The 25,283-nt window shown below is 40.0% G+C and overlaps 2 protein-coding genes across 3 annotated transcripts in view; one reads left to right on the top strand and one right to left on the bottom strand.

The window, feature by feature from the left end:
• The window catches only part of pcxb (pyruvate carboxylase b), a 320,178-nt gene that overhangs the window by 187,405 nt on the left and 107,490 nt on the right, over nt 1–25,283 (top strand). The window lies entirely within an intron of this gene.
• On the bottom strand, nt 9,239–25,023 carry LOC306768862 (leucine-rich repeat and fibronectin type-III domain-containing protein 4; the record flags this gene model as incomplete). Its single annotated transcript, XM_079257322.1, has 6 exons — nt 9,239–10,559; nt 19,831–20,553; nt 21,007–21,168; nt 22,174–22,344; nt 24,158–24,320; nt 24,438–25,023. 6 exons carry the CDS (start codon nt 25,021–25,023, stop codon nt 9,239–9,241), a joined length of 3,126 nt encoding a protein of 1,041 aa, XP_079113448.1.

Raw genomic sequence — 25,283 nt, 5'->3', positions numbered from 1 at the left:
TTGCCCTGGTTTCTGACAAGCAGTGGTATATTAAAGGTTCACTGTATCGCTTGTGTCTCAGTGCAGTGGATGTTTGACAGCTCTTTGATGCCAAAAAAAAAAAATACCACAAGCTAAGCTGTGGATTAAGATGCAACAAATGACAAAATTCTGCCCCCATAGCTACACACATTGTAAATAAAACCTTTGCCTCGAAAGGCGTGAATGACATCCCTTTGTGTCAGTTGACAAGATAACAAAGTCTTCTTTTAAAGGCTAATTTGCGAGTCTGTGGATAGTTGCTATTGGTGCACAATCCGCTAGTTATATGTAGCCACTACATTCTTGAAGTCAAAACACGACAACAGTGGAATCAAAACCTTTTAAAACCTGCACTCATGTGCTTGATAAAAAACATTAAGTTAAATTCCTTTTCTTAGCTTTCAAACCAGATTCATTCATTGCTGCATCTCTATTAAGACCAGTTTTCAGTGGTTTGACATAAAAAGCAACATATTGTATCATTTTCCAAGTTCAGATTTTGTAGTTTTAGTCCTCTGGATGTCTTTGCATTTAGTTTTTTAGCTTTATTTATTTTTTTAAGCTCCAACATTGTATCCCTGTAATTTTTTTCCTCTTTTTCCTTATCCCTCTTTCCTTTTCTGGTATCCGAGTACTGCTTGGTCTGCATGAAAGCAGCTAAAAGCCTCAAAGATGATATCCTGCTGTATCTGTCTCTTAATCTGCCCCTGTCTTGTGCACACATGTGCATGCACCAAGCTTTCCAGCTGATTTGTCTCAGAAGAAACCTTGGATCATCTTAAGATGAGAAGCACTACAAGATTTTACTGCAATTCTTCTGATCATGGGTCTAACAGGGAGCCTCTGGGGATGAGTCGGACGAGTAGGTGGTAGCATTGCTACATGGAGGACAAAAAGGAGACAGGAGTGAAATGATGAAAAGAAGGCAGGAAGCTCTCATTTCTAATTTTTGGAGGAAAAGTGGAGATAAAATGGACAGTGGGTGGGGATTTTAAGGGCGGTAATGATGGTGCCTGTGGCCGTGTGGCGAAGATCTCGGAGAAATGGATGGAAGGAGCATACTGAAATGGAGAAAGGATGAACCATACAGTGACAGTTGCAGGGATTAACAGAAGAGGCACTGTGAGAGGCAAAGATGTAGACTTTCACATGCTTTCTGAAGAGATGTCAGTGAGGTGATGTGTTCCTCTCCTTGCAACAAAAGACACAAGTTAAACAAAGAAAGTTAGATAGGAAAATTAGTATTTGTTACATTTTGGTTTTTTTCCTGCATCAGGAAACAAAAATCCAAATGAATGAAATTGTAAGGACCTATCTGCTGAATGTGTAAACAGGGAACCATTTGCTTTTGCATTTAGCGCAACAAGATTGTTTTTGTTTTCTACTTCCACTGAACTGTGTGAACGACAGATCACATCATTAAACTTAATTGCTGAATCAGTTTAGTGTCCCACTCCTCTTGTCACCAGATTAAGGACAAAAAAACTGTCAATGGCACTGGACACATTTGTTAAAAGCATCATGCAGAGGTTTGTACTGGTGGATTTCATCTGTTTTTGTTTTTGTTTTGTATTTTTTTTAGCAGGTACGAAGAAGCATGCATTATGTTTATATTTGTGAAAGAAAATTAAAAAAGCTAAAAAAAAAAAAAAAAAATTGAATGAAAAAAAAAAAGGTGAGAGTGGAGGTTATCTGTGGCTGAAAAGTGTTTTTTGGGGTTGGATGGAGTGAGGGGTTAAATGTAGTGAATGACTACACAGGCTGCAGGTGAAGCTGACAGATGAACAGAAATCCTGGACTTTATCTGAACCAAACATATCTAGGTACTAGATCAGCAGAAATGAGCATGACTTCTGAACAAGGTGCTGGAGATTTAACTTGCACTTACATATTTAGGTAATATCAGACGCTTCCAGCCATGTGGTTTCCTAAAGCAAAGCATGTAGTTTTGGTGCTTAAGCCTGGTCAAATAGTCATTAAAGGCAACGACAATACCAGATTAAACTTTCGGAATCACATAAGTGTTTAATATTTCAAGATTGGTTTGTTGTTGGAATTAATTTGATGTGAAATAGCACTTTTACATTAGATCAGAGGAAAAAACTGCCTACAATGTTGCATATCAGAGGGAGAAATTAAGGAAAATGTGACATTTAAAGAAACGGAGACTCAAGTGGGAGTAGATGGAGAAATGGAGAACATTTGAGGAAGTAGGGGGTGCAAGAGCGATTACGGTACTGTAACCAAAAGTGGGAATAATGCTGAAAGATTACAATTTGCAGGCTAAATGAGAGACTATGCCTCTTGAGTTGAAGAATATTTTCTCAGTCTGGAGAAAGGAATGGAATGACTGAAGGATGACTCAAATGAAGTGACAAAACAAAAGATCCGAGCAAAGGAGAGCGGTGAGGTCAGAGAGAAGTGGAGATGAGTACATTTTGGTGAACAAAGAAATGGATCAGAAATCAGTGAAGGTGAAGGAGAGCAAATTAGATGGAGAGCAAAATTAAAATGGTGGGGACGGAGTGAGAGCACAGAGAAAGAGAGGAAATGATGCATGAAGGTAACGCCTTACAGGAGCCTCAGTCTTAGATCATTTGAGTACTTTTGTAGTTTGAATACCGATTCTCTACCTTTTTGTCTTTCTTCATTGTTTCTTCTGCCAGTTCTGTTTCTTCTGTCTCCACTTGCTTGTTCCTTTTGATGCAGCTCTTTGTAGCATGTCATCGTCAAATTTACTTTGTTGTAATTAAATGCAAAACGGCTAAAGCTCTGGATCTCTTTCAGGCCTGTGTTCTTCATATTCAAGTTGAACACACATTCAATAAGCTCTAGCTTTGGTGTATCACTTTAACACAGTTTCGATGCTTTCCTCTGGAGGTACCTGTCAACAGTTCTGCTTAAATAAATGAATGTGTGCAATGCTGCACTTTCTGCCTCTCCCAATCTCTTGCCTTACTGCTGCTTTCCTCTGCTTCTCATTCTTCAATCACTCATCTTATATACCTCACTTTAGCATTTTCTCATCTTCTGTCTCTTGGACTCCTAATCCATTTTTCTGACTCTTTCCCTCAGTCATTGTCAGGGCTGTGCTGAGCTGCGGGGAAATTCTACAATTAAATACTGAGGCCTGGGATCTAAGATTTGCACCATGTGAACAAGAATCAGGGTTGAATCTTCTGTTTTTTGCTCCTTCTTCAACTAATACAATCCATGCAGGTAATAGATGGTAAATGCTTTTAATTAGTGCATTGATGTCCTCTCCCAGTCCCTGGAGAGAATGTAATATTGATGTGTGTATGCTGTGACCATCAACCTTCATCTCTTGACAATCAGTATTTATCATTCAGGCCTCATTTCCCCAGCGCCTTGTTAACAATAATTGCAAACAGAAAAATTAATGAATAAATACTGCACAGAAATGGTGATTACTGTCTGTCTGGTTGTGGAATTTAAGTGCTGGAGGCTTAATGCAGCATTTTATTCCTCAAAAAATGAAAGAACAATTTAGATGAAAAATGCTGTTGATGCTGTTTTTCTGCCATGCATATTGATGTGTTCCAGTTTTATTTACTAGTGATTGGATGATATACAGACAGGGTAAAAGAGCTGTTGTGTGTGTTATAAAGTGTACCGTTGGAAAGCGAAAGATTAGTTGTTAAACTTCTCAACCTGTTAATACGTGTTACGGTGTGAATGTGCTTGCTAGCATGTGTAAAGTGTGTAAGGTTTTGTTTTTCTCTTTGCACATCATGTTTAGTCAAATTAAAAATAGATTTTCTGATGTTTGTTTGCTTTATCAGTTCAACCTGCTTTTTCTCTGCCTCCATAGATGGGATTATTTCTGCTACCACATCATCTTTAAGTCATTCCAGCTCTGTTTGTGACTGGGCTCATTGCAGTATGGCTTAAGACAAATATTTGCTGTCAATAAAGCCTCATATCTCTTCAGAAATTGCGTGGCATTCACTCCGCAGTAGGTCCCTTTAAGTTCTTTTTTTTTTTGTTTGTTTTTTACATAATAGTTGTTTTGTCAAAAGCATCAATTCATTAAATGAGTGAAGTATACTCAAAAGAAATAAATATTTTCAGCTTTATTTCTTTTGAGTATATTGACATTTCTGTTCCAGTTTTCAGCAATGATTTGAGCTTTAACAATACGTTTTGACAGAAAGCCCCCCTAATATTGAATGTTCTTGGTCTCCCACATTTTTGGTCAAGTCGAATATAGAAGATAGTTGGGCAAATTGAGTCAGTCAAAATGTGTGAAGTGTCTCTCCTTGTTGGAGTAGTGGGCTTGCAGCAGCCTGCAAGGACAGTTAAACTGTAAAATGCGTGTTCAGCTTTATTAAGCCAAAATCTGTTGCATGTCTTTGTGGAAGCAGGTGTTTGCAGGTGTTGTAAAATGATTAATTCAGCATTTACTCTGAATACTTTATTTTAATGCCAACTCACCAACAATTAGCTTAAATTGGTTGTGGCTAACAACAACAAATTTGATCACAGAAGCTGTTTTTTTTAATGTGAAATGCATTTTAGGAAAGAGTCTTGGCAATTTGGTTTAAACTCTGTTGTTGCTGTTAAGGACACAAGACTTACTGTCAGTGTTGCTCTGTCTTGCCTGAAAACTGGAGTTAGGAGCGAACAGCCGCCACATGCAGGAGGTATTGCATGATGCAAAAATTAGGTTGTTTTATTAACTGTATTCTTAAATGCATTTTATTGTGTTCAGATAGTGCATGTATCTGCACCTGTTCACAATAACACTGCATGGACAGCAGCATGAAAGTCACTGGCACACACCCACATGCACAGCAGCTGGCGTGTTCATATGTTACATGACCGTACCTGCTGGCTGACTGGAGACTGTACTTTGATCCTGGCTAAAAAACTGGACATTCTGACTTGCCACTGCTCCAGAACATCTCTAGAACATTTTGGGACACTCATGCACGATAAAGGATAACAAAGCTTCATAAGTCTTATGTTTTTTTTATAACACTTTGTCACTACTTTACGATCCAATTTTTTATGACTTCATTCCAAGATGTTCATGTGTTCAAAAGGTCATAATTTAGTTTCTAAAATGCAATGTTCGATCTTCAGTTTAGTCTAAACCTTAATGTTGTAAAATATGTTCTATTGTCAGGGAACTGCAGTAATTCCTGGATTTTAACCATATTCGTCCGGTTTTATTTTTACATTTTTTTAAAATTTGTATTTATTTCTTCATTGCTCGTCTGAAAGTTTGCTCTGATGCCCAGGAAATGTCAAGAGTTTGTAATCGTACTTTGCCATAATGATCTTAGGATTCTCTGCTGGTTGTACACTGATTTCTACACCAGCCGAAGTGGTTTCCAGCTCAGGATCTGATGTTGACTCAGCATTTACTCAGCTCTCTGGAGAAATTTATTACATCTTGAATTGTAGCAGTGAATATTGTAGTATGTTTGGCTATATTGAGACAAAGACTTGTAAAGGCACACACATGCACTGACTACACCTGTACACTCACAGAAACATGCAGACACAAGAGCCACAAGGTTACCCTGCAGTGCATTTGTGCTCATGTTTGTGTTCAAAAGCAGTCCTGCATGTGGATATTTTTCCATGTTACTCAGCATTTTCTTTAATTACTCAAATTGGGCCAGAGTTTTACCTCAGGCAAAAGGAAAGGCAGAGGGAGGGTTGGTGCTCTGTACTATGTTGTCCCTGCACATCACACACAGCAAACACTTGCAAGCAAACATGCACACACTGACTTTTTCAGAGGTGACTGTAGTGCAGAGTGTTGCTTGTAATGAGACCACTTATGAGTTTCAAATCAAATGGTCATCTAACGCGATATCAGGACTCACACACACAGCCGCCCCCCCCTTAAATACCGAGCCACTGCTGATGGTCTCACATTAGAGCACTGTCAACCTCTCAGACTGTTTCTAAAGCTGAACGATTTGCTCATGTCACAAATACAACAAGTACACAGGCTCATTCGATTAGTTTATGGTAACAATTTGAAGTATTTTTATGACAAAAATGACAGGGAAAATACGCATAGTTTCCTATTTTTGTTTTTCTCCATTTGTCAATCACATTAGGAGACAAACACATACAGCTGGTCATCTGCAGGGCACACAAAAGCTGCACTGAAAAGTTAACACAATGAACTCGCCCCGCTCCATGTGTCATCATATATGTGTTTATTTCTATCGGTGTCGGCACCCTTACATTACATTCCCCTCCCTCCACTACTTTCATCTGCTCATCTGAGTTTTAACAATGGCTACAAAAATGCTTCTGTTACTTGATTTCATCTCGCACACATTTGGGTTTTTGATTAGGTCACAGAGATTGCAAGACCTGTGGGGGAGTAAACCAGTTTGGAGATATGAGTTCAGTCATTTTCAGCTTTTTCAGATAGCTGAAGTTGAAATACGCTTGTTTTAATTTCCAGCTAGGAAAGCAGCGGGATGCAAACCTGGCTCACATGTTCTGGGGTTATATTTGCTTTCTAGCTTTGAAAAGCCTCAGGAACTCCCTGCTTGATATCATAAGCAGAAAAAATGGTCTGCACTACTTCATCTTCAGCTGTTCTCATCATCATGTGAACAGTCAGTGAGTTAATGTCTTTTTCAAATCCATGAATTGATATTTTCTTTCACTTAATTATGTTTCGAAGTTAACTGCACAGATGCAGACTGCAAGCTTTTAATAGATCTGCCAACATCGTGAAACTGATAGATATGGTTGGCATTAACAAAGCAGCACAATGTATCCATTAGCCTGACAGCTTTTAGTCCATGTTTTGTTCATTACTTCAGTTTTCCTTCCTGTTGTGTAATCAGTTCTGAGTTAGAAATGTTGTTTTCTGGAAGCTTCTTCCTTCCTCCATGTTTTTTTTTTCTTCCCCTGAATCCATTTATCCTCGTCTTTCCATCTGTTGTCTTTTATCCATGGCTGTCTTATAATTACTATTTTCTGTTCCTTCAAGAAGTATTACTTCACCATTATCTCTTCACAAACCTCACTGTGTCTGACAAGTAAACAACTTCATTTTCATGTCATAATTGTGCACTTAATGAATCTACTTTGACTCACAAATTTGCCTTAAGCTCTGAATATTTTTATCAAGGCTGAATTATGTTCAGATTATTCTGCAAATTGTGTCCAAAATGATCTGCATCCTGCATTGAAATGCATGACCCGTCTTCAAAATCTGTTGAAATGTACCATAAATTACATAAATTTGCCGTCACAAACAAGTCCCACATCTTTCTTTAGTGATAGTAATTAATTATTCTGTTCCATACATGTCATTTTTATTAATATCAAGTTCAGAGAACAATATTGACTTTGGCAAAATGAAATAAAAACAGAAAGAAAACAACAATAATGGGAAAAAGTCATCATTATAAATGCAGTTGGCTGTTTTGTAGGCATCCATTTGTGACTGTTCTGGGATGAACTGTGTGCTTACTCTGGGTGGTTTGAGCCTTATTTTCATGCCAAGTGATAGTTGACATTTTTAGCTCTAATCATGAAGATTTTTATCCAAAACTTCAAAGTAATCACACGTCTTATTTTGCATTTGCTCATAACAACATCCCCTTGGAAAACTCTGAAAACAGAAACACATGGTGCAACAAGTAACATTTTAGATATTTATATATATATATTCTATATATATATGTACTTTTCAAGTTTTTCTTAACTTTTTTGTCTTTAATAAAAGTCTGTAGTCCATTAGTCTTCAGATGATGAGGTATGGTGACTTTCCTTATGATTGTGTTACTTTTTTCCTGCTTCCTCTCTAAAGACATTGTTTGGCTTGAACATGGATCCATGTGGCACAAAGGAGTCTAAAGTCACACAAAATCAATTTGAAATTTGATTCCTTTTAGCAATTTTTGCTCCCTAGCCATGCTACGTTACTGAAATTCAGTTTATACAGGCTATTGTGCAAAAACCTTTAAACATTTCTCTTGTTCTCTAAGTTGGATGGTCTGCCTCTCATCCTTTATATTGAAATTTTTTTTATGGCATATTCAGAAAACACTGAACTTTTTTTATGTGTTAATGGAGTTTGACTGGCTTGCCACTCTCAAGCATTCATATGCATGTGTGCATTGAATAAACATACACACACATCCAGTCCCTTTTCCATCAACGCATGCACTCTTGTGCATCCATTAGCATTATTCATTGGTCTGGTCCATTATCTGACATGCAGTATGAGCTTGTCTTTCAGAAATGCATGGTTCACATGTTTCATCATCTGTTTTATAATCCATATTGACTTGATTGTAATCCCAATGTTTTTCATAATGTCTGGGCTTCACTCTCTTGTTTTTTCACCCAGCCTGTATCGATTGATCATGTCCAATACACCAGTGTCTGTATTTAGATTCCCATAATCCGCAGGCACGGTCAGACAAAATCCTTGTCCAGACATAGCGGACACATAAGTCACATTCATTTAATTTCAAAAAGATTCAAAATGGCTGTCAAGAGTTTGAGTCAAAAGCCTGAATAGCAAAGCAGGGTTAAGTCATCCATTTTCCTTGTGATGGAAGTGCTTCTCCAGTATTACCAGCAGTGTTATTGTTGTTGATCCAGTGATGGTGTGGGGGGTCTGGACTCTGGAGGACTGAAGTGTTAGCAAGTGTAGTTCTGTTAGTGTAAAGGCTTTACTGAAATCCAAGCGGAGCTTTAGCCACCTCACTCTTCTTTATAACCTTTGTTCTACTGTTTTATTGATGTTTTCCTTTTTATTTCACCTCTCCCTGTTGCAACTTACCATTTACAACACCTATTCCCACAACATTCCCTTTAGTTGGTCATTTAAATATATATATAATATAATATTTCTATGTCCAGTTTGTCAAGATTAACCAAAACAGCTCAGCCATGACTATTTGAGAGGCCAATTTAAATCCACTTCTTATACCTCAGTCTTTCCACTCTTCGGGTCAGAGAACTTGGAAACCTTCATTTATACTTTCCTACTTTTTTTTTTTTCTTCGATCTTCAGATTTCCTCCCCCTTCCTTCTAAATTCACTTGACCTGGTCTTATCTACAATCACATCATCCTTCTTTTATCTGCTCTGTTGATTTAGCTTCTAATTACTTTCCCTACTCAACTTGCTATTCAAAGTGTCCTCTGACAACTTTTTTTTTTTTTTTTTTTTTTTATAACTTCCTTGTTCTTTTTTATGACTACACAACACTCTCCTCCAAATCTTTTGCACTGTTTTCACCCTTTCCTTTCTCCTTACTTCGTTCTTTTACTTTCCCAGTTGTTGTCCGGGTGTTTGAGTTTGAGTTGGTCATATTGTAAGCATGGATATACCCCCGTTGGTAATCATGAGCCCCAAAGGCACCTCCACTTTCGCCTTCATCACTGGTTGTTGAAGAGGTTGTGCTTGTTGTCGAAGCACACTGTACCAGCATCCCATGAAGTGACTGGCTTCGTCTCGTCCAGATCACACTCAATCGCTTGGCGTAACTTACAGCACCATAGTGCCTGGCAACTGTTGCTGCCGCATCAGTTGCTAGGGCAACAGAGGAACCCATATCCAGTGAGTGCCGCCGTTTGCCAACAGTCCCAGAGGCAGGGCTTAGTGGGGATACAGGGCTCTGATAAGCCTGTGAGGAGTTCCATTTGTCCCTACTTCTGGGTGTGATTCTCCAGTCCAACAGCTCTGAATCTCTCAAGGGGGCAGCCAGAGAGAAACTGGCTCGATTTGTCAGTTCTCGCTCCAGACGGGGATTTGGGCGATCCCTGGAACGTGACTGTCGGGGCAGGGTAGATGGAGGAGAAGGGGAGTAGTAAAGGGGAGTTCTTTCACTCTTGAAGTTGTGTGGCAATGCCTTCTCCTGCTTCTGCTGCCTCACAACTAGTGCCATCTCATTTTCTGCCCCTGTTGTAGAAACGACGCCACCAGCTGATAGAAACTGCTCTAAGCTGACTTTAGGCTTTGGCCTGGGTTTTGGGGGCAGTTTTGGAGGCTTAGAGGAAGCAGAATTGCCTGCGTCTGTATCCTTCTCCTTGTCCTTCTCCTTTGCCCTCTCCCCTCCCCTCTTGGAGGGCAGACCATTGGGCAGGACCACCATCATCACATCTCCAGAGCCATTTGATTGATAGCAGCCGCTGCTATTTCCCCCTTTGTCTCCTCCTCCCATTCCTCCACCCTGACAACAGGCCCCGCTTCCTGCCTCGCTGTTGCCATTGTGACAAATCATGTGGTCACCATGATTGCAAACACGGTGGCGTACCATGAGCGCCACTGTAAACACAAGGAGAGTCACCACAACAACACCACCAACCAGTATAGTGAGCGTACCACCCAGGAAGTGGGCTTGTAGAGAGCGGCATGCTGGGTAAACATCCTTGGTGGAGAATGAAGTGCAACCAAGAACTTTGGTGGCGGCAAGTGACGTGATTGTGTCATCAAAAATGGCCAACACACACAAGTTGTAGTCCACACCGGAAACCAAGTTCTTCAACAGGAAACGGTCGCTGGTAGATGGTAGGATTCTAAAAGGGATCAAGGAGAAAAAGTCTAGCTTAGTTAAGTGAACAAGAAGGCTGTGCACAGAAAAGGATAAACTAAATTGCAAAACATGTGCAGTAATTTGAAGTGTGAGCTGAATATCAGGCTAGTCTCACAGTGAAACGAAGGAGGGAAAAAAGGCTGAACATTGGAGTAGCAGAGGAAATGGTGAGTGAAAGGATGGTTAAAAACAGCAGTAGTTGGCGAGAAGGGAAAATGATAGAGATCACGGCATGAAAAAAAGGGACATGAAAAGAGAACTCTGTCTGCTCATTTGGAGAGCAGTTTTCTCGTGTATACATGCTTATGATCGTTCTGAAATTCCAACTGAAAGCAGTCATTAAACCATTTTGTGGGATGTTACATGTACAAATGACCATTTTACATTTAATGATCGGGCCTAGAATTACAGCTAAATTGAAGAGTTGCAAAATGAAGACTTTTTTTTTTTTTAATACTGATGATTTCATTTGTCTGTAATGAGTGCTGGTGTGGGATAATAAAGAGTGAAGTACTTTGAATGTGTCCTCATTTTAAGTATTTGAGCAGCTGTTGGAACTAACAGGTGGAGGAGAGGTGAACTAGTTGATGAGGGGAGAACAAAGAAGGAAGGTGATGAGAACAAGAGGCGCTTTGCTGAATGTGTGTTTTGCTTGATGCTACGTGTAAATGTGCTCTCAGTTGTATGCATGTATGAGAGTGGAATGAGTTTTTTTGATGTCGATGAGTTGTGACATGCCACAGTAAAGTGTGCGTGGGAGACTGTAGCCTAACTCAAGTGTCTGTTGTTGATGGGTATGACTTTTCCCTCTGCAGTTTCAAACCCCTTTGTGTGGGAAAGGTTGGTTTTTTTTCTGTGGATATTTTTTCAGCATTTGCTTTCTCCTCCTCTGCATTTTTCCCTCTTATTCTCTTACTCTGCTTTTTCATGCTACATCAGAAAGCTTGTTTGTATCATAGGTCTAGCTCCCCTCAGACTTGAGCTACACTCTCCAGATGCCATCTAGGATCACTCACATTTGTGAAGCCTCTGCAGAGTGGCCCCCAACCTTACTCTCGTAATGCATCCAAAATAAGAACACAGACAACAGCACTTTGTCTTCTTGTTTTTCCTCGGCTTTAAATTGGGTGTAATTACTGTTACATAATCAAGTTTTATAAATGGAAGTAGTCCGACAATTCTCATACATATTTATGTCTGTGTTGATGGGATGGGATGGTGGGATTAGATGATTAATAATGCAAAGTTAGGTGGGAAATAAGAGGTGCTAACTTCAGGCAGGCTGCAGGGGAGACTCATGGATTTCTACTGTTTGGTATTTCTACATGAGAGTATTGATTACAGCGTTTTGCTGCCTTTTCAAGGCTAAAAAGTGAACAAAACTGAGATTTTCTGAACAAGTGACCAGAATATAGACTAGTGCAAAGGTATGAGGTTGAGAAAAAAGATTCCAAGAATATTATTTCAGATTATGTCAGAGATTTGAGTGTAAATACCTGGTACATTTCTATTTTTAAATAATTAATTTCAAGGTAAAGCAGAATATGATTTCTCTAAGAAATGACAAAGCAGGTTTTGTCTCTGCAAGCTCCAGTATATATAATCTGAGCAGATACATGAAGTGTTTCTCATTTAATGTCAGTCTAATTCAGTAATAGTTAGATTGCTATATATTCCTCTCTGACATTGCAATCTGCCATTTAACTTTGCACGGGGGCAGATTAGAACCCAGGTGTGTGTTGCCATGGTAGAAGCTCATTATTAAGCCCAGTGGTACAGTCATTTTGGTAGAAAGTATATATTTCTTACTATGTTCACGTATTATACACACATGACCTATCTTTATCTTCACTGCCTTCTATTCTCATCCTTATTGTTTGAAGAGCAAACATTACCATAAAAAATGTCCTGCTGTACAGAAAAATGGGATGCAAAAGTACATTGTGGGCTAAAAGTACTTAGTTTAGGAAGAAGGAATGCTAAACTCAGTTTGCAATGACACCCTTGAGAAAATTGGCACCCTTTTCAACTTCATGGAAAGATTATTTCCTTTAAAAATCTTTAAGGATTAGGCAGCTCTGAAATGACAGCTAGCAGGTGTGGAGGAAAACATCAGGGTTAATGCTAAAATTGGAATATAAAGCTGCAGAGTTGGATCTCTCCAGAAGTCAAGCCAAAACACAGCTGTAATACCCAATATGTTAGTGCTGAAATTGAGAGAAAGACTCTTGGGCAATCAGTCACACCATGGGATTGCACGTTTCCCCTCAAAGGTCTGGTGATAGACAGTGGGGACTCAGATTTCCTGCATGAAATGTACAAGAGGCAGCATTGCAAGCTGCTGCTACAGCACTGCCCCCGATTGTGAATAAAAGGCCTTAATGTCAGATTCTAAAATATGGCGGGAATCACTGGTGTCTGTTCATCCAGAGCCTTTGTGTCTGTATGATGAATAAATACCACAAGGCAAAAAGACTTGACCATCTATGTTCGGAGTGATGTACTTAAATGATAGGGTTATATTTGAGTGTGTTCTCTCTCCGATTCGCATCAGTGCCGGCTGGCTCATTATGTCCTTGCTTTTCCCTTGTTTTCCTGTGTGCCTCTGTGTCTCAGACCGATATAACCACACTCCTGCTTGCATTGCTGAATAAAAAGAGAATCAGCAGAGCTAAATTCATATCCATGCAAATTTTCCAGATACGTGGTTGCATCGAGTCAATTATGTGAAATGACACAGTCAAGAATTTTTGCAAACCTGTGCAAAAATAAACTTGGGCACCATTCGGCTTTCCATTGTGTGACCATTGCAAACACAGTCTTTATCACTGATTCTTTACTAATCTTGCTGTCCTCTATCCTTTTGTCCTTTTCAGCTACTCTTCCTCCTTCCCTCCAATTCTGTGGTCTTTGTCCCTTTTCAGATCATCTTTTGGAAAGATATTTTCCTCTTTTGTGATAAGCCGCTCCCTCATATCTGTCCATATCCTCCCTTTTCATCAATTTGTAATCCTTCCTTTTGCTAAAATCTGCTGTGTTACGCTTCTTTTGTTGCATGTTGGGGTTTTTTCTTGGCTTCTTTTACTATATGACTTCCATCTCAAGTGATGTAGTTAACTCTGGACATCTTTTCACCTCTTTTTCCTCTTTTACCTTCTTTGTATTTCTAGAGACAATCAGCTCTGCTCACTGCAAATCCTCTGGCAATGCTCACTGGACTCTCTGACCTCCCAGCCTCTCTTCTTTTCAATCTCTGTACTATATCTCTATTAGCCTGAGCAGTAACCATGTAGCATGATTTAGCATCCAAGGTCACTTCTTCTCTCCTCATCTAGCTTTTACTCTCCTCTCTATCATCTCCTTCTTAGTGTACCCCCACTCCTTCCTAATCCTTTCTCTGCCACTGCTCCATTTATCTCTCTTTATCACACCCCTCCATCTTCTCCTCCACCCCACCACTGCTCCATCCCTCGTTAGATTGTGAATCACCTCTCTACTTGTTCTCTCCCTCTGTGCCGCCAGTGACAAAAATAGGCAAATTCACTAAAATATGCATGTAAGACTTGAAAACATCCACAAATGAATGCATCCTAGCTGTGTTGATTTGTAACCACTAACTACATGATGAATCTGTGTTCGTAGTCTGCCATGTTGGTTGTACACATTCTAGGTAAATGAAGGCATATTGCATGTTAAAGCTCAGTGCCCTTGAACTGTTTAGCTTAATACTCAAGATATGCATAAAGTCATATTAATTGATTGTTTCACCTTGTGTTGTTTGCAGACTTTGGCATTCTTTACTACCTCACAACATACAAAGTGTGTGCACTTTTCTCTTTGCCTCTAATTATGGTTAAACCTTGCAATGGCATGCACACGCACAGATGCAGAAGGAAAGTAGGAGAGACAAGGGAGTGCTTTGTTCAAGCTGGTGACACAGAAATGAGTAATTATTAGAACCCAGGAGAGGAAGAGAAGTAGAGGTTTAGTAGAGGGAATGAAGAAGCAGTAGCATCCTGTCTCATGTCCCTCGTCTTTCTTTCACCCCCTGTATTGTTTTCTTGTTAATCTCAGAGCGTCTCATCTTTCGCTTGTCTGTCTGTGCTACTAAGTCTGGTGGTCTGACACCAGACAAGACTGGGCACAGAGAAGAGAGGAGAATGTAAGTCAAGAAGGAACAACAAAGCAATTATCTTCTCTTTTGGCTGACAACAATGCTGCCGTTTTCTTTTTCCCATGGCACTTCCTTTGTCCATTTACCCCTTCCTCCTGCACAGGTATCAACTCGATAGACTGTTTACTGTCTTGTTGTTTGTCTTCCTCAATTTTGTTTCCTCTCATCTGTTGCCTTCATGTCTTTCTGTCAGTCCCTTTCCCCCCACTAGATTTTGTTTTATCCAACCTTCCAAATCACGACTTGCTTTAAAAAGACCCTCTCACTTGACTTTTCATTTGGTCGACTGCTTTCCACACTGCTCCATTCATTTTTCTCTCATCATTTGCCTGACCTCCTTCTGCCTGACCCCCTACATGTTTTTGCCCATCAGCTCTCCTCCTTCTCTTCTCAATTTAATTTAACCTCTCAATACAAACATCTCTCACTGTCTTCCCTTCTCTGATCCTCCACTATAATATAAGATGACATATATATTGACTGCCGACCCTTTCTCTCTCCCCTCCTTCTTATGCCTCTGATGTGAGCTGACACATTTATTGACACAGTAGTTTAACACTTAATTACATCTTCCCGTGGGGTGCAGCTCTCAACCCTGTTTTGACCCCCTCCCTTCCCTTCTTTTCCCCTCCATCTTTTAGCCTGCCTGGGCCCTTGTTTGTTCCTCCTCCTTTCATCTTTGTCTCTGCATGCTGTTGCTTTGCCTGACTATTATATCTCTATTTACATCCTTATCAGTTCCTGCCTCAGAAGATGCAGTTATCATCTTTCTTATGTGACTTCTTTGCAAGTTCATGCCAGGCTAAAATTGGAGACTTGTATCAGATTTCCTAACACTATTATATCAGACAATACAAACAGTTATGTGGCATGACGGTATCTCAAAGCATCCCAGGGTGTTTAGTCTGACCAAAGAGGGAAATAGGGAATTAAGAGCAAATCACCTGGTTTGATAAAGCCAAGTTTTCATGTGTGTGCTTTTCAGTGTATTGATAGCCCAGCCATGTGCTCAAATCATGTGTATAATTAGCAGCAGCAAATGAGTGTGTTGCTGTTCACCTAATTTTCAGGTTCTATTTCTTTCAATTCCCTCTCCTCCTGTGATTCATTAGCCATATTCTCCACTGTCTACTTCTCAGCATGTTCATTTCCTATGAATGTCACATTTTCTCCCATTGCTTTATAATCCTGCACCCCTTTTCTTTCTCCACTATCATTATTCTCATTATTTTTTAAACTCTGCATGATTCTTTCTCCAGTTGTCCCTGTGATCCTTCTGGCTACCATTAAACTTTGCCAAACTTTGCTCTTTGCGTATCTGACAGAAAGTTTGATCCGGGTGTTACTAATGCAGCCCTTACCCTCCTGCCTGCATGCCTGGATTTTAAAATTTAATCAGCTTTTTGCTCTGACATGTGGAAGAGTCACACATATCCACCTGTCAACACTTCTTACAATTTAGTGCTTCATAACATATTTCCCAGTATGAAAAATATCTGCACTTAAAAAACAAAAGAACAGCAGAACACACTGCTTCTCATATTATTTAGAATATATTACATTATGTGTTACACACGGGAGGTTGGCTTCAGTGACCCTCACAGTAAAATGTAAATCTTTTTCTTGTACAATAATCCTGCGGTACAATTTTGCTGCAAAGCTGAGTGTGATATGCTATGAACTAAATTCCAGGTGGCATAGTTGACATGCAGAGAGGAGCTTATTCAGTTTCACTGGCAATTTTTTGTCTTTATCCATTTTCCATTTATCTGTCATGTACATAATACCAATGAATTCTTATTTGTGTTTATATAACTTGCTCTAAGCTAAGGGTGAGGGGAATGAGTGGTGCCCAGTAGATGCCATATGGACTGTGTATTGTCCCACCTGGCACCATGACAGAATCCATCAGCATTAGATGAGCCATGCTGCAATGGAGGCTGGCGTTGTCTAGCACAAGACTGACCTTTAAAAGCTATTTAAATCTGGCAGTAACACAATGTGCTCGGCTGTCGTGCAGTCCATATAACTCTCTCCCACTTTATGTTCATGTTCTTTAATTTGCTGGACTAGCTGTTTGCTTTGTTTTCTTGCCTTCCATCCGTGACCCAGTTCAGCTGTGCTGCTGTTTCCTCCACCTGCCCATGCAGGCATGAAGCAGCAGTAGTTACGGCACTATCTGATATATAAGTCTATGGCAGAAAGTGTGAAATCTCACTATTACAGTCTCACATTTGAGTTTAGAAGGTTGACTTCTGCTTTCTGCCAGTGTGATAAAGCACTTGGCACTTGCACAATAACAACTGATAGTAATATCATTTTCACATCTTTCATTCGGGTTTTACCTCAGAGTTCTCAATTTGGTGTTATACGTCTCATTCCTCTTATTCTGTCTTTTTAAAATGGCCACTACATATGTCTCTACAGCTCTGAGACAGCCCAACCTTTTTTTAGTAGTGTTATTTGTTCACTCTAGTCAAACATCAGATAACTTACTCCCTCTTGAATGAATTCAGTTATCTCCCCTGAGACGTCACTTGCCTCGCCTCGGCATCCTGCTTCTTTCACCATTTTATCTAGTTTAATGTGTATCAACATATATCTGTGTTTCAGTCATGCTGCAGAGTTGAGCCTTCATCTGCAACCTGGTCACTTGTTTTACTCTTTTGTCTATAAGTATTAATAAATTTATTAATAAATTAATTAGGTATTTTTCATTTCAGAGCTAAATTCTATTTGACAAAATAGGAACATTATATTCCATATTTACCATATTTTTGTAAACTCCACTCATATTCGGCATTCCTCAGTGGAAAAACTTGCCACAAAAAAGAAAAAATAAAACTATAAAGGCTGTTTCATTTTTTCCACATATGAATCTGGACAATATTCTGGAAACTATTGTTTCTGCGTGTGGCTGTGTGAAAACTCGGAACAGTTTTAGCCACTTTGTCTGACTCTAAAGAGCCAAGAAACTTAAATGTTAAACATTTAGACTGCTTAAAGCAGATGTTTTGGTTATCCAATAACAGAGCATCCAGTTTGGAACATGTCAGCATATTGTTTTTATCTGTCTTAGAGTACATTATGTACAGAGGTTTACACAGCTGATTACCAATGAGCTGATATCTCACTTCATTGAATTCAATCATTTAATTAGATTTCTGTGTGTAATTGCCACAGCTGTGTCATGGGACTGCACTGGATCTGCACTTATTTGTTTTTATGTGACATTTCAACAGGACACCTTTTCACCTCCTTCCTCTTAACCACCCAGCAGCGAAGCGCTTCGCTGCAGGGCTTTCTCCACATTGCCTCGCCTCTTCTTTATCATCTCATTGCTCTGTCACGATTCCTCTGCCCCACACCCCCACCCCACAGGAGGACTACATTTTCTCCCTTCTTCCTTTCATTACATCAGTCCTCCCAAGTCCCATCTACCTTGCATACCCTGGTGTATATTTGATGTGTCCACACTTTTTTCTTACTCTATTTTCATGATGGATTTCGATATATCGCCATTTTCTCCACCCTCACCTGTCTACTTTGGCCTTGAGGAGCTCACTTCTGTTCCTTCTTACCTTACTGCTTGTCAATTTGTCTTTCAATCATTCCTTCATCTCAATCTTTCCTAAGGTGATTTGGGGAGGATGTATATCATACAATAGTTTGCCCTTCTCCACCTCCTGATGTCTCAAAGGCTCCTTCCTTTCTCATCTTAAAATTCACTCTTTTCTTCCCATCTGATTACATTTATCCCATTTTTTTCATGTTCAGTCAACTCCATATGTCTCCCCTGCCCTCTTTCTGTCATGTGGTTTGTTCCTTCCAACCTGTCTCAATACCACTTACAGCTTAATGCCCTTTTTACAACACCTCAGGGATACGATAATGAACACCCATATTAGTGGCAGTGAAAATAAACGCTGAAATGCTGTTGGAGTAGACCTTGCTCATCCCACCTTCATCTTTTTATTCCATCTTCCTCTCACTGTTTCAGCCACTGTTTTGCTGTTGCAATGACCCAACTCATAAATGTTTCATTAGCTATACTTGTAAATTCAGAGGCAGTAAACTCTGTGTATGAACATAATTCATGAACAAGGCAGTAGTATTGTACATGTAAGTACACTATGTGGCCAGAAGCCACATTGCAATAGGTTTTCAGACTCTATTCCAGCTTCCACCCCTGTCAAACCCATCTCTTCCTCATCCGCATTCATTCTTTGTTTCCACACATTGTTTTCTTGAGGTTTGGCTTGTTAGTTTGTAAGGGTTTGTATGGGTACCATAACTTCATGGTATAAGCAGAGTGTAAGACTCTGGGGAGGGAAAGGGAGAGATATGTGGTACAGAAACTCTGCTTTGATTTGTTCTTCCTTCGTCTTATTGCTTGTTCCTGCGGTAATCAACCTACAGCTACCTTGCACAAATTGATTTATACATGTATTTTTATGAATATATATTTGTCATTATTGTGAATGACTTTTATGTGTCACAATATCTGATTTCCCCTGCATGATTATCATAATCAAAAGCACAATACATTAATACTACAGTGTTATTTACTTGCTTGTAGAAGCTTTTATGTTACAATTGTTGAAAGCAGTGGTCCCTCCACCCACCCACCTTTTATTTATTTCTTTTTTTTAACAATATTCATCCACTTGTATTCTCATTTTACACTCATTCAGACACACTGACTGTATTCACCTGTAGGGTTTTAGTCTCACACAGTGATGGAGATGAATTATTAACTACCTTTGCCTTTCTTTCCCTTCATCTGTGTTTCCATTCATCCTTCCCTTGAGCTATCTGCTTGTCCATGCACAAGATGAACAGTTTCACTGCACAAGTGTCATGTTGTAAAGGATGAATATTTAAAGGGGCTTTGCATGAGGACAGGGTTCACCGTTTGAGGATGTTGACACTTAGAAATGACCTTTTCACATCTGGGTGAATATAATGGCACAATAAATGACACTTTCTCATGTATCTGAGCCATCTTTTAAACTAATCATGGAAACTGTGAAGCTCCCGTTGTTGTGTGTTTGAAGGGATATAATAAAATTTGACTGACCTGTAGATGAGGGTCTCGTCTGCGGTGCAGTTGTATTGTATCTGATACATCCAGACAACGTAAGCTTCAGATAAACGGCCTAAATCCCACCGGACCTGAGCCGAGGTGGACGTCACGCCCTGCACTCCAACCATCCTGCCTTCTTCCTCATCCCCATCGTCATCCTCCATGCTTCCTCTGTCGGCCCTCTCCCCTTCTGAAGCCCTTCCACTGTCAGTGACTTCTCCATCTCTTATCCCATCCTCTGCCTCTCCTCCACGTCCTGCACCATTGTTAATCCCATTTTTACCAGTGCTGATATCCGATGAGCCTGGATCGGTCCGTAAAATCCCATTGGTCATATTCCTATTGTTCTTTGTGTTTACACTGTTGCTCCCAGTGTTCCCATTGACCCCACCTCGGTGAGGCAGTGGGATTATTTTCAGGTCCACAACGGCAGTGGCTTCACCTGCTGCATTTATTGCAATACATGTGTACGCCCCGTCATCCCGAGCGACCGTGACCAACATATCCAAGGTCCCATTGCTGAAAGAACTGGTCCGGGATGAGTTTGCAACAATACGATCATCTGGTGAAACCCAGTGGACTATCGGCTCAGGGTCTCCAATGGCGCGGCATTTTAGAGTGGCCCGCTGACCCTCCAGCACCCATAGTTTGTGGGTGTGTCGGGTGATGAGAGGCGGTTCACAAGTAAACTCCTCCTCAGGAATTGACCAGAAATATCTGCAAAATAAGGGTGAGAATGCCAGTTAGAGGGTGAAAAAGGTGCTTTGTCTTAAAAGTTGGTTCAATAGATTAACTTCCTGTAATAACCCTTTAGATATGTTTTTGTTTGTTTTTTAAGACTGTTTAATACCAGCAGTAAAATCAGTAATTTCGTATATGGATAGTTCACAATGCTACATCCCAAAACCCGAGGTGACAGAGGCTGATTGATGAATAACTAAACCCTCATCAATCTTTCTTTTCACCTCCTAGTTAGATGTAGATTACAGCAGATTTCACAACTTTTCAGCATTCAGTCATGATCCACACCTTTGTGCACATAATTCCATTTCAGTGATAAACTGGAGTAGAAGTCTGCAGGAAAGATGAGGCTTGGATGTTTGTGGGGTTACTTCTTCCCTCTGACACAAAAAATTTTTACTGTTTGGAATAAAAACGGTTCATTCTTACCTTCCAGCCAGGTGAGCAGGGGTTGCACACGTTTCCATGTCATCTCCTCGGATCAGCCGCCTTAACCATAGAAGCTCACAATTGCAGTGGAGTGGATTCCCACCAAAGTTCAGGCTTATGACCGCATTGTAAGGTGTGGGACTTATTGCACCTGTTTGAGACCTGGCAGAACATCAAAAAGGAGTTGGTTTTTTAAATTGTTTTATGTTTTATGAGAATGAAGTTATTTAAATGTAAATCTCTTAAATTCTTTTGTTTTTGTCCATTTGTGTTCAGCATCTAAATGTCTTCAAATCCTAAAATGTCTTCAAATATTTAAGATGTGCTCTGAGGCTTCAGATGTTTTTGATTATTTCATTTTTGATTTATGAAAACCATGCAGTGACTGACTGCATCATTATTCAAAAAATGTACCTGAATTAAAATGAGAGAAAGGGAGCCTTTCGCTCAGTGCAGAAACAACATTGAGGTAAAATGAAACTATAGTGGAGAGAACAGACTATTCAGCATGGATATAGAGATGTAATACAAGGAGATAAATAACAGCAGCATTTTAAAGGCCTCTACGTACATGCAACGCCCATTGCAATGAAGAAATTGTAAAACCATATTGAAGGAAAGTGTCATTTGAAGTTTAGTCAGTTAAAAAGTGGTTGTGGAAGTGGGGTACATTGTGTAGAATTATGCTAAAAGCAAGATGAAAAGTAGAGCTGAAAGTATAAATAAATCCTAAATTGGAACAGACATTGTTTTCAGTTGTATTTTGTCCATCTATAGCCTGCCAATGCCAAGTTACTGCCTCTAGTCTGGAATTGGCCTCACATTAGATGCCAGCTCTGCAATAGGATTTTTTTTTTCACTGCATGCAGGACTTAAGTATTTCTCAAGCTTAATGTGTACTTTTTTTTTTTTTTTTTTTTTAAATGTGGAACTAGTTTCTACCTCATTTCTCTCTTACATCTGAAAAAGCGAACATATGACTCGGCTCAATTCCATGTTTGCTGTTTCTTAAAGAGCAGCTGCTGGCCCACCAACACAGTCTCCCACCATTTCTGTGTCAGAGCACAACTGATACAAAACCCCACGAGGGGCTAGGTTTTGTCTGCCATGGAATATTTTCCACTGAGCCACTTAAGGAAACCTTAATGGAGAGATCTCAGGGACTACCTTGCAAAGAGTGGATCAGGAGGCAAGGTTCGCAGCCTATTGGAGGTCATATCCAGCCGTGCAAGCTTATAAAGCTCTCCAAAGACTCCTTCTGCTATGTGGTCTATTAAGTTGTGGTCCAGGTTTAGTGTGTGTAGGCTGGCCATGTTCTGAATGGACTCCCAGGGCACCCTGTAGGAATAAAATAGACCATCAGTGGGAATGAATCATTGGCAATTAATTTAATTGGTAAACTCTGCTGTGATGGGTCATGTGATCGCAGGAGAAAGGAGAGATGAGGGAATATCTTTTATAAAGCAGCTGTGAAGATAAATTATTACTCAGATGGGTAGAGTCCCATGTGGAAGCATTGATACAGCACAAGATGTTAACCTGATTAAAAGATCAGAGTACTGTACTATTGTCTAACCTGTCACAGTTCATTCTTTGAGTACCTTCACCTGCTACTTCTAAGGAAGTGGAAATAAGCAGTAACTCATTTTTGACAACAGATGTTAGGTTCGTCTGCCAATTCTTTTCTTTTTTGGGCTTCATGAGCCCCATCTATAGGTGCGTTTCCATTACATCTAGAAAAACTACATCCCAATAAAAAAAACTGCTGATGGAAACACTTACATTTTTAAAAAAGTTCTGAAATATCATCAAAAAGTTTTTACGACTCTCGTGAGGTGGTTTTTCAGGTGTTTTAATGTAGAAACATATCCCAAAAGTCTAATGGAAACACCTTTTTTGCATTTATGTGTCCTTGGACGTGACATGGGGGGGTCAGGACCAGTTCATTTCCGGTAAAGAGTGTGGAACAAACGGCAAATTAAAGAGTTGTTTGTCAAAACTTACAAATCGCTTTTGACTGCCAACCAGTGCATGAAAAATATAACTTGGGATCATTTGATATTAAAAAAAATAGTAAATTGATTTCGAAGTTCATTTGAAGTGAAGCAATTTCATTTATACACTTAGTTAAAAAAAAAAAAAAAATACTGCCAAGCTGAATATTCTTGCACGCAAATGCTTTTTGGATGTTGTCTGAATTATTGCTCACAGCGCATTTTATTTAGCTGTTGTCCAAAGAGAAATCCTTTCCCACTTTTTTTCAAATTGGCTGAATGAAATACATTTAAAAGTTTCCAGTCTACCTGTTCCAGTGCCTATTTACCTAAAAGGGAAGGTTTAAAAACAAATGAAGAGAGCTTCCACTAAACGGCATGAAATGTTTATGAAGAGAAAATCCCACTAGACAGTTACTGCATGATGTGACCTGTTTGCAGGTATGAACATGTTTAACCACAGTCAGAATCTGTGTGGTAGATTCAAAAAGTCAGAACAGACGACTCATATTTGCAAAAAGCCCAGATGGTTGCTAATCTGCACCACTGAAACTCAGCTCTATTTTTAAGGTTTGGTAGAGGCTTTAAAGGCCAAATGGCTCCTGTTGAGGAAACAGTTGTCTGATCTTTATCAGAACTAACAGCCAAATGATGCTGAATTCATCCGATACACCAGTACTGAAAGGTAAAAAGAAAATAGAAACTAATTATTCTGTCTGATTATTTAGTACAGAATGATAATGATACTGTAATAACCTTTTGTGGTAATATAACATAGTGCACTGAACTATAAACTACAGAGTCATTGTAGAACTGTAACCTATTTTATAGCACTCTTAAAATTTTAATTAAAATTTAAATTGCAGAAAATTAAAACCTTGTCAATATTGATTGAATTTCCTGAGCTTGGAGTCCTCAATGTCTATTCTCAGCAGTCTGAGCCAAAGTAATCTCATGACTTTGCTGACTCATGCAAGCTCATCCAAGCTGTTGCCGTTGTGCTTTGAGATTTTGGGAGATGAGCTGTGTCTGCAGCAACACACCTGAGCCTGACTTCTGAGCATAGCAACACTTTAGTATCGGTCTTTTTAATTAATAAAGAACACAGAAGATGCCATCAGTGTGTGTGAGAGGTCATGGCGGAGGAATGTCTTTACCTCCTTAGGTTATTATAAGACAGGTCAAGGTCCTCCAAGGTAAGCAAGAAGTCGTCAAAAGCCTGGACGGAGACTTTAACTAGCTGGTTATTGTTGATAATCAGGTGTTGGAGGTTGACCAGACCTGCTAGATCCCTGGGTCCGATGATTGTTAAACGGTTACCTGGAGAGGAGAACGATGCAGACTTATTTAAATCAGTTTACTATTTTCACAATTAAGATGTTATCTGAACTGTTTAAACCGGTAGTTTTTCTAAGAAATATCAGTGTTTATGCTCACCATCCAGGTGCAGTGAGCGCAGACTTTCCAGGTCAGCAAAGGCCATTGGTCTAATGAGGTGGATTGTGTTCCTGGACAAGGTCAAATCAACCAATCCGGTCATGTTGACAAAGTCATTCCCGCCCACTTCAGTGATGAAGTTGTCAGCTAGCCGCAGCTCGACTGTGCGGCGGTCAACATGCGGCGGGACGAACAGGAGACCTTTGTCTGCGCAGAGTGTGCTGAGGGATTCGGAAAGGTTTCGACACACACAGTGGAAAGGACAGGCCGAGACCATGCCCCACGTCTCCCCAGCTCCAATCAGTGAAGGCAGCAGGCAGCATGTAACCAGAGTGAGCCAGTGAAACACGGGGAAAGTGACAGAGTCTGGAAGTGTTCTCTTGGTAGCCCTGGGGCAGGCACAGTGGATGAGATGGGATGAGGAGGGCAAAGATGAGATGAGAGGAGGGGGGAGAAGTGAGATAGAGAGGATGGATGGAGGGAAGAGAGATGTGAAACCGGAGCTCACTGCTCTCTGTTCAGGATGGAGGTTTGTGTGGGGCAGGTGTTTTTGTCTGCGGGGATTGAGGGGTGGGGGGACAGGCATGGTAGAAGGCCTGGCTATCCACAGACCTAAAGAGAGAGGGAAACAGAGCAGAAAGGTTTTTAGGCTGATGCTAATCAGACATAGTTTTCATAAGAGATGAATGAACTGTCTATTTGTGTCTGGTTTCCTGTCTTTAACTTATTCTGACTAGACAGTCAGCTTTCAGTGCTCACATGCATGCTTGTCAGTGCTATTCTGCTGGAATGTTAACTTAGTTTATCATCCTGTAGCATAGAAATCCACACTTAGACATACTGTTG

The sequence above is a fragment of the Telmatherina bonti genome (assembly GCF_933228915.1).
Source record: "Telmatherina bonti genome assembly, chromosome: 18".
Taxonomy (NCBI): Eukaryota; Metazoa; Chordata; class Actinopteri; order Atheriniformes; family Telmatherinidae; genus Telmatherina; species Telmatherina bonti.
This window is presented reverse-complemented; position numbering and strand designations above follow the sequence as displayed.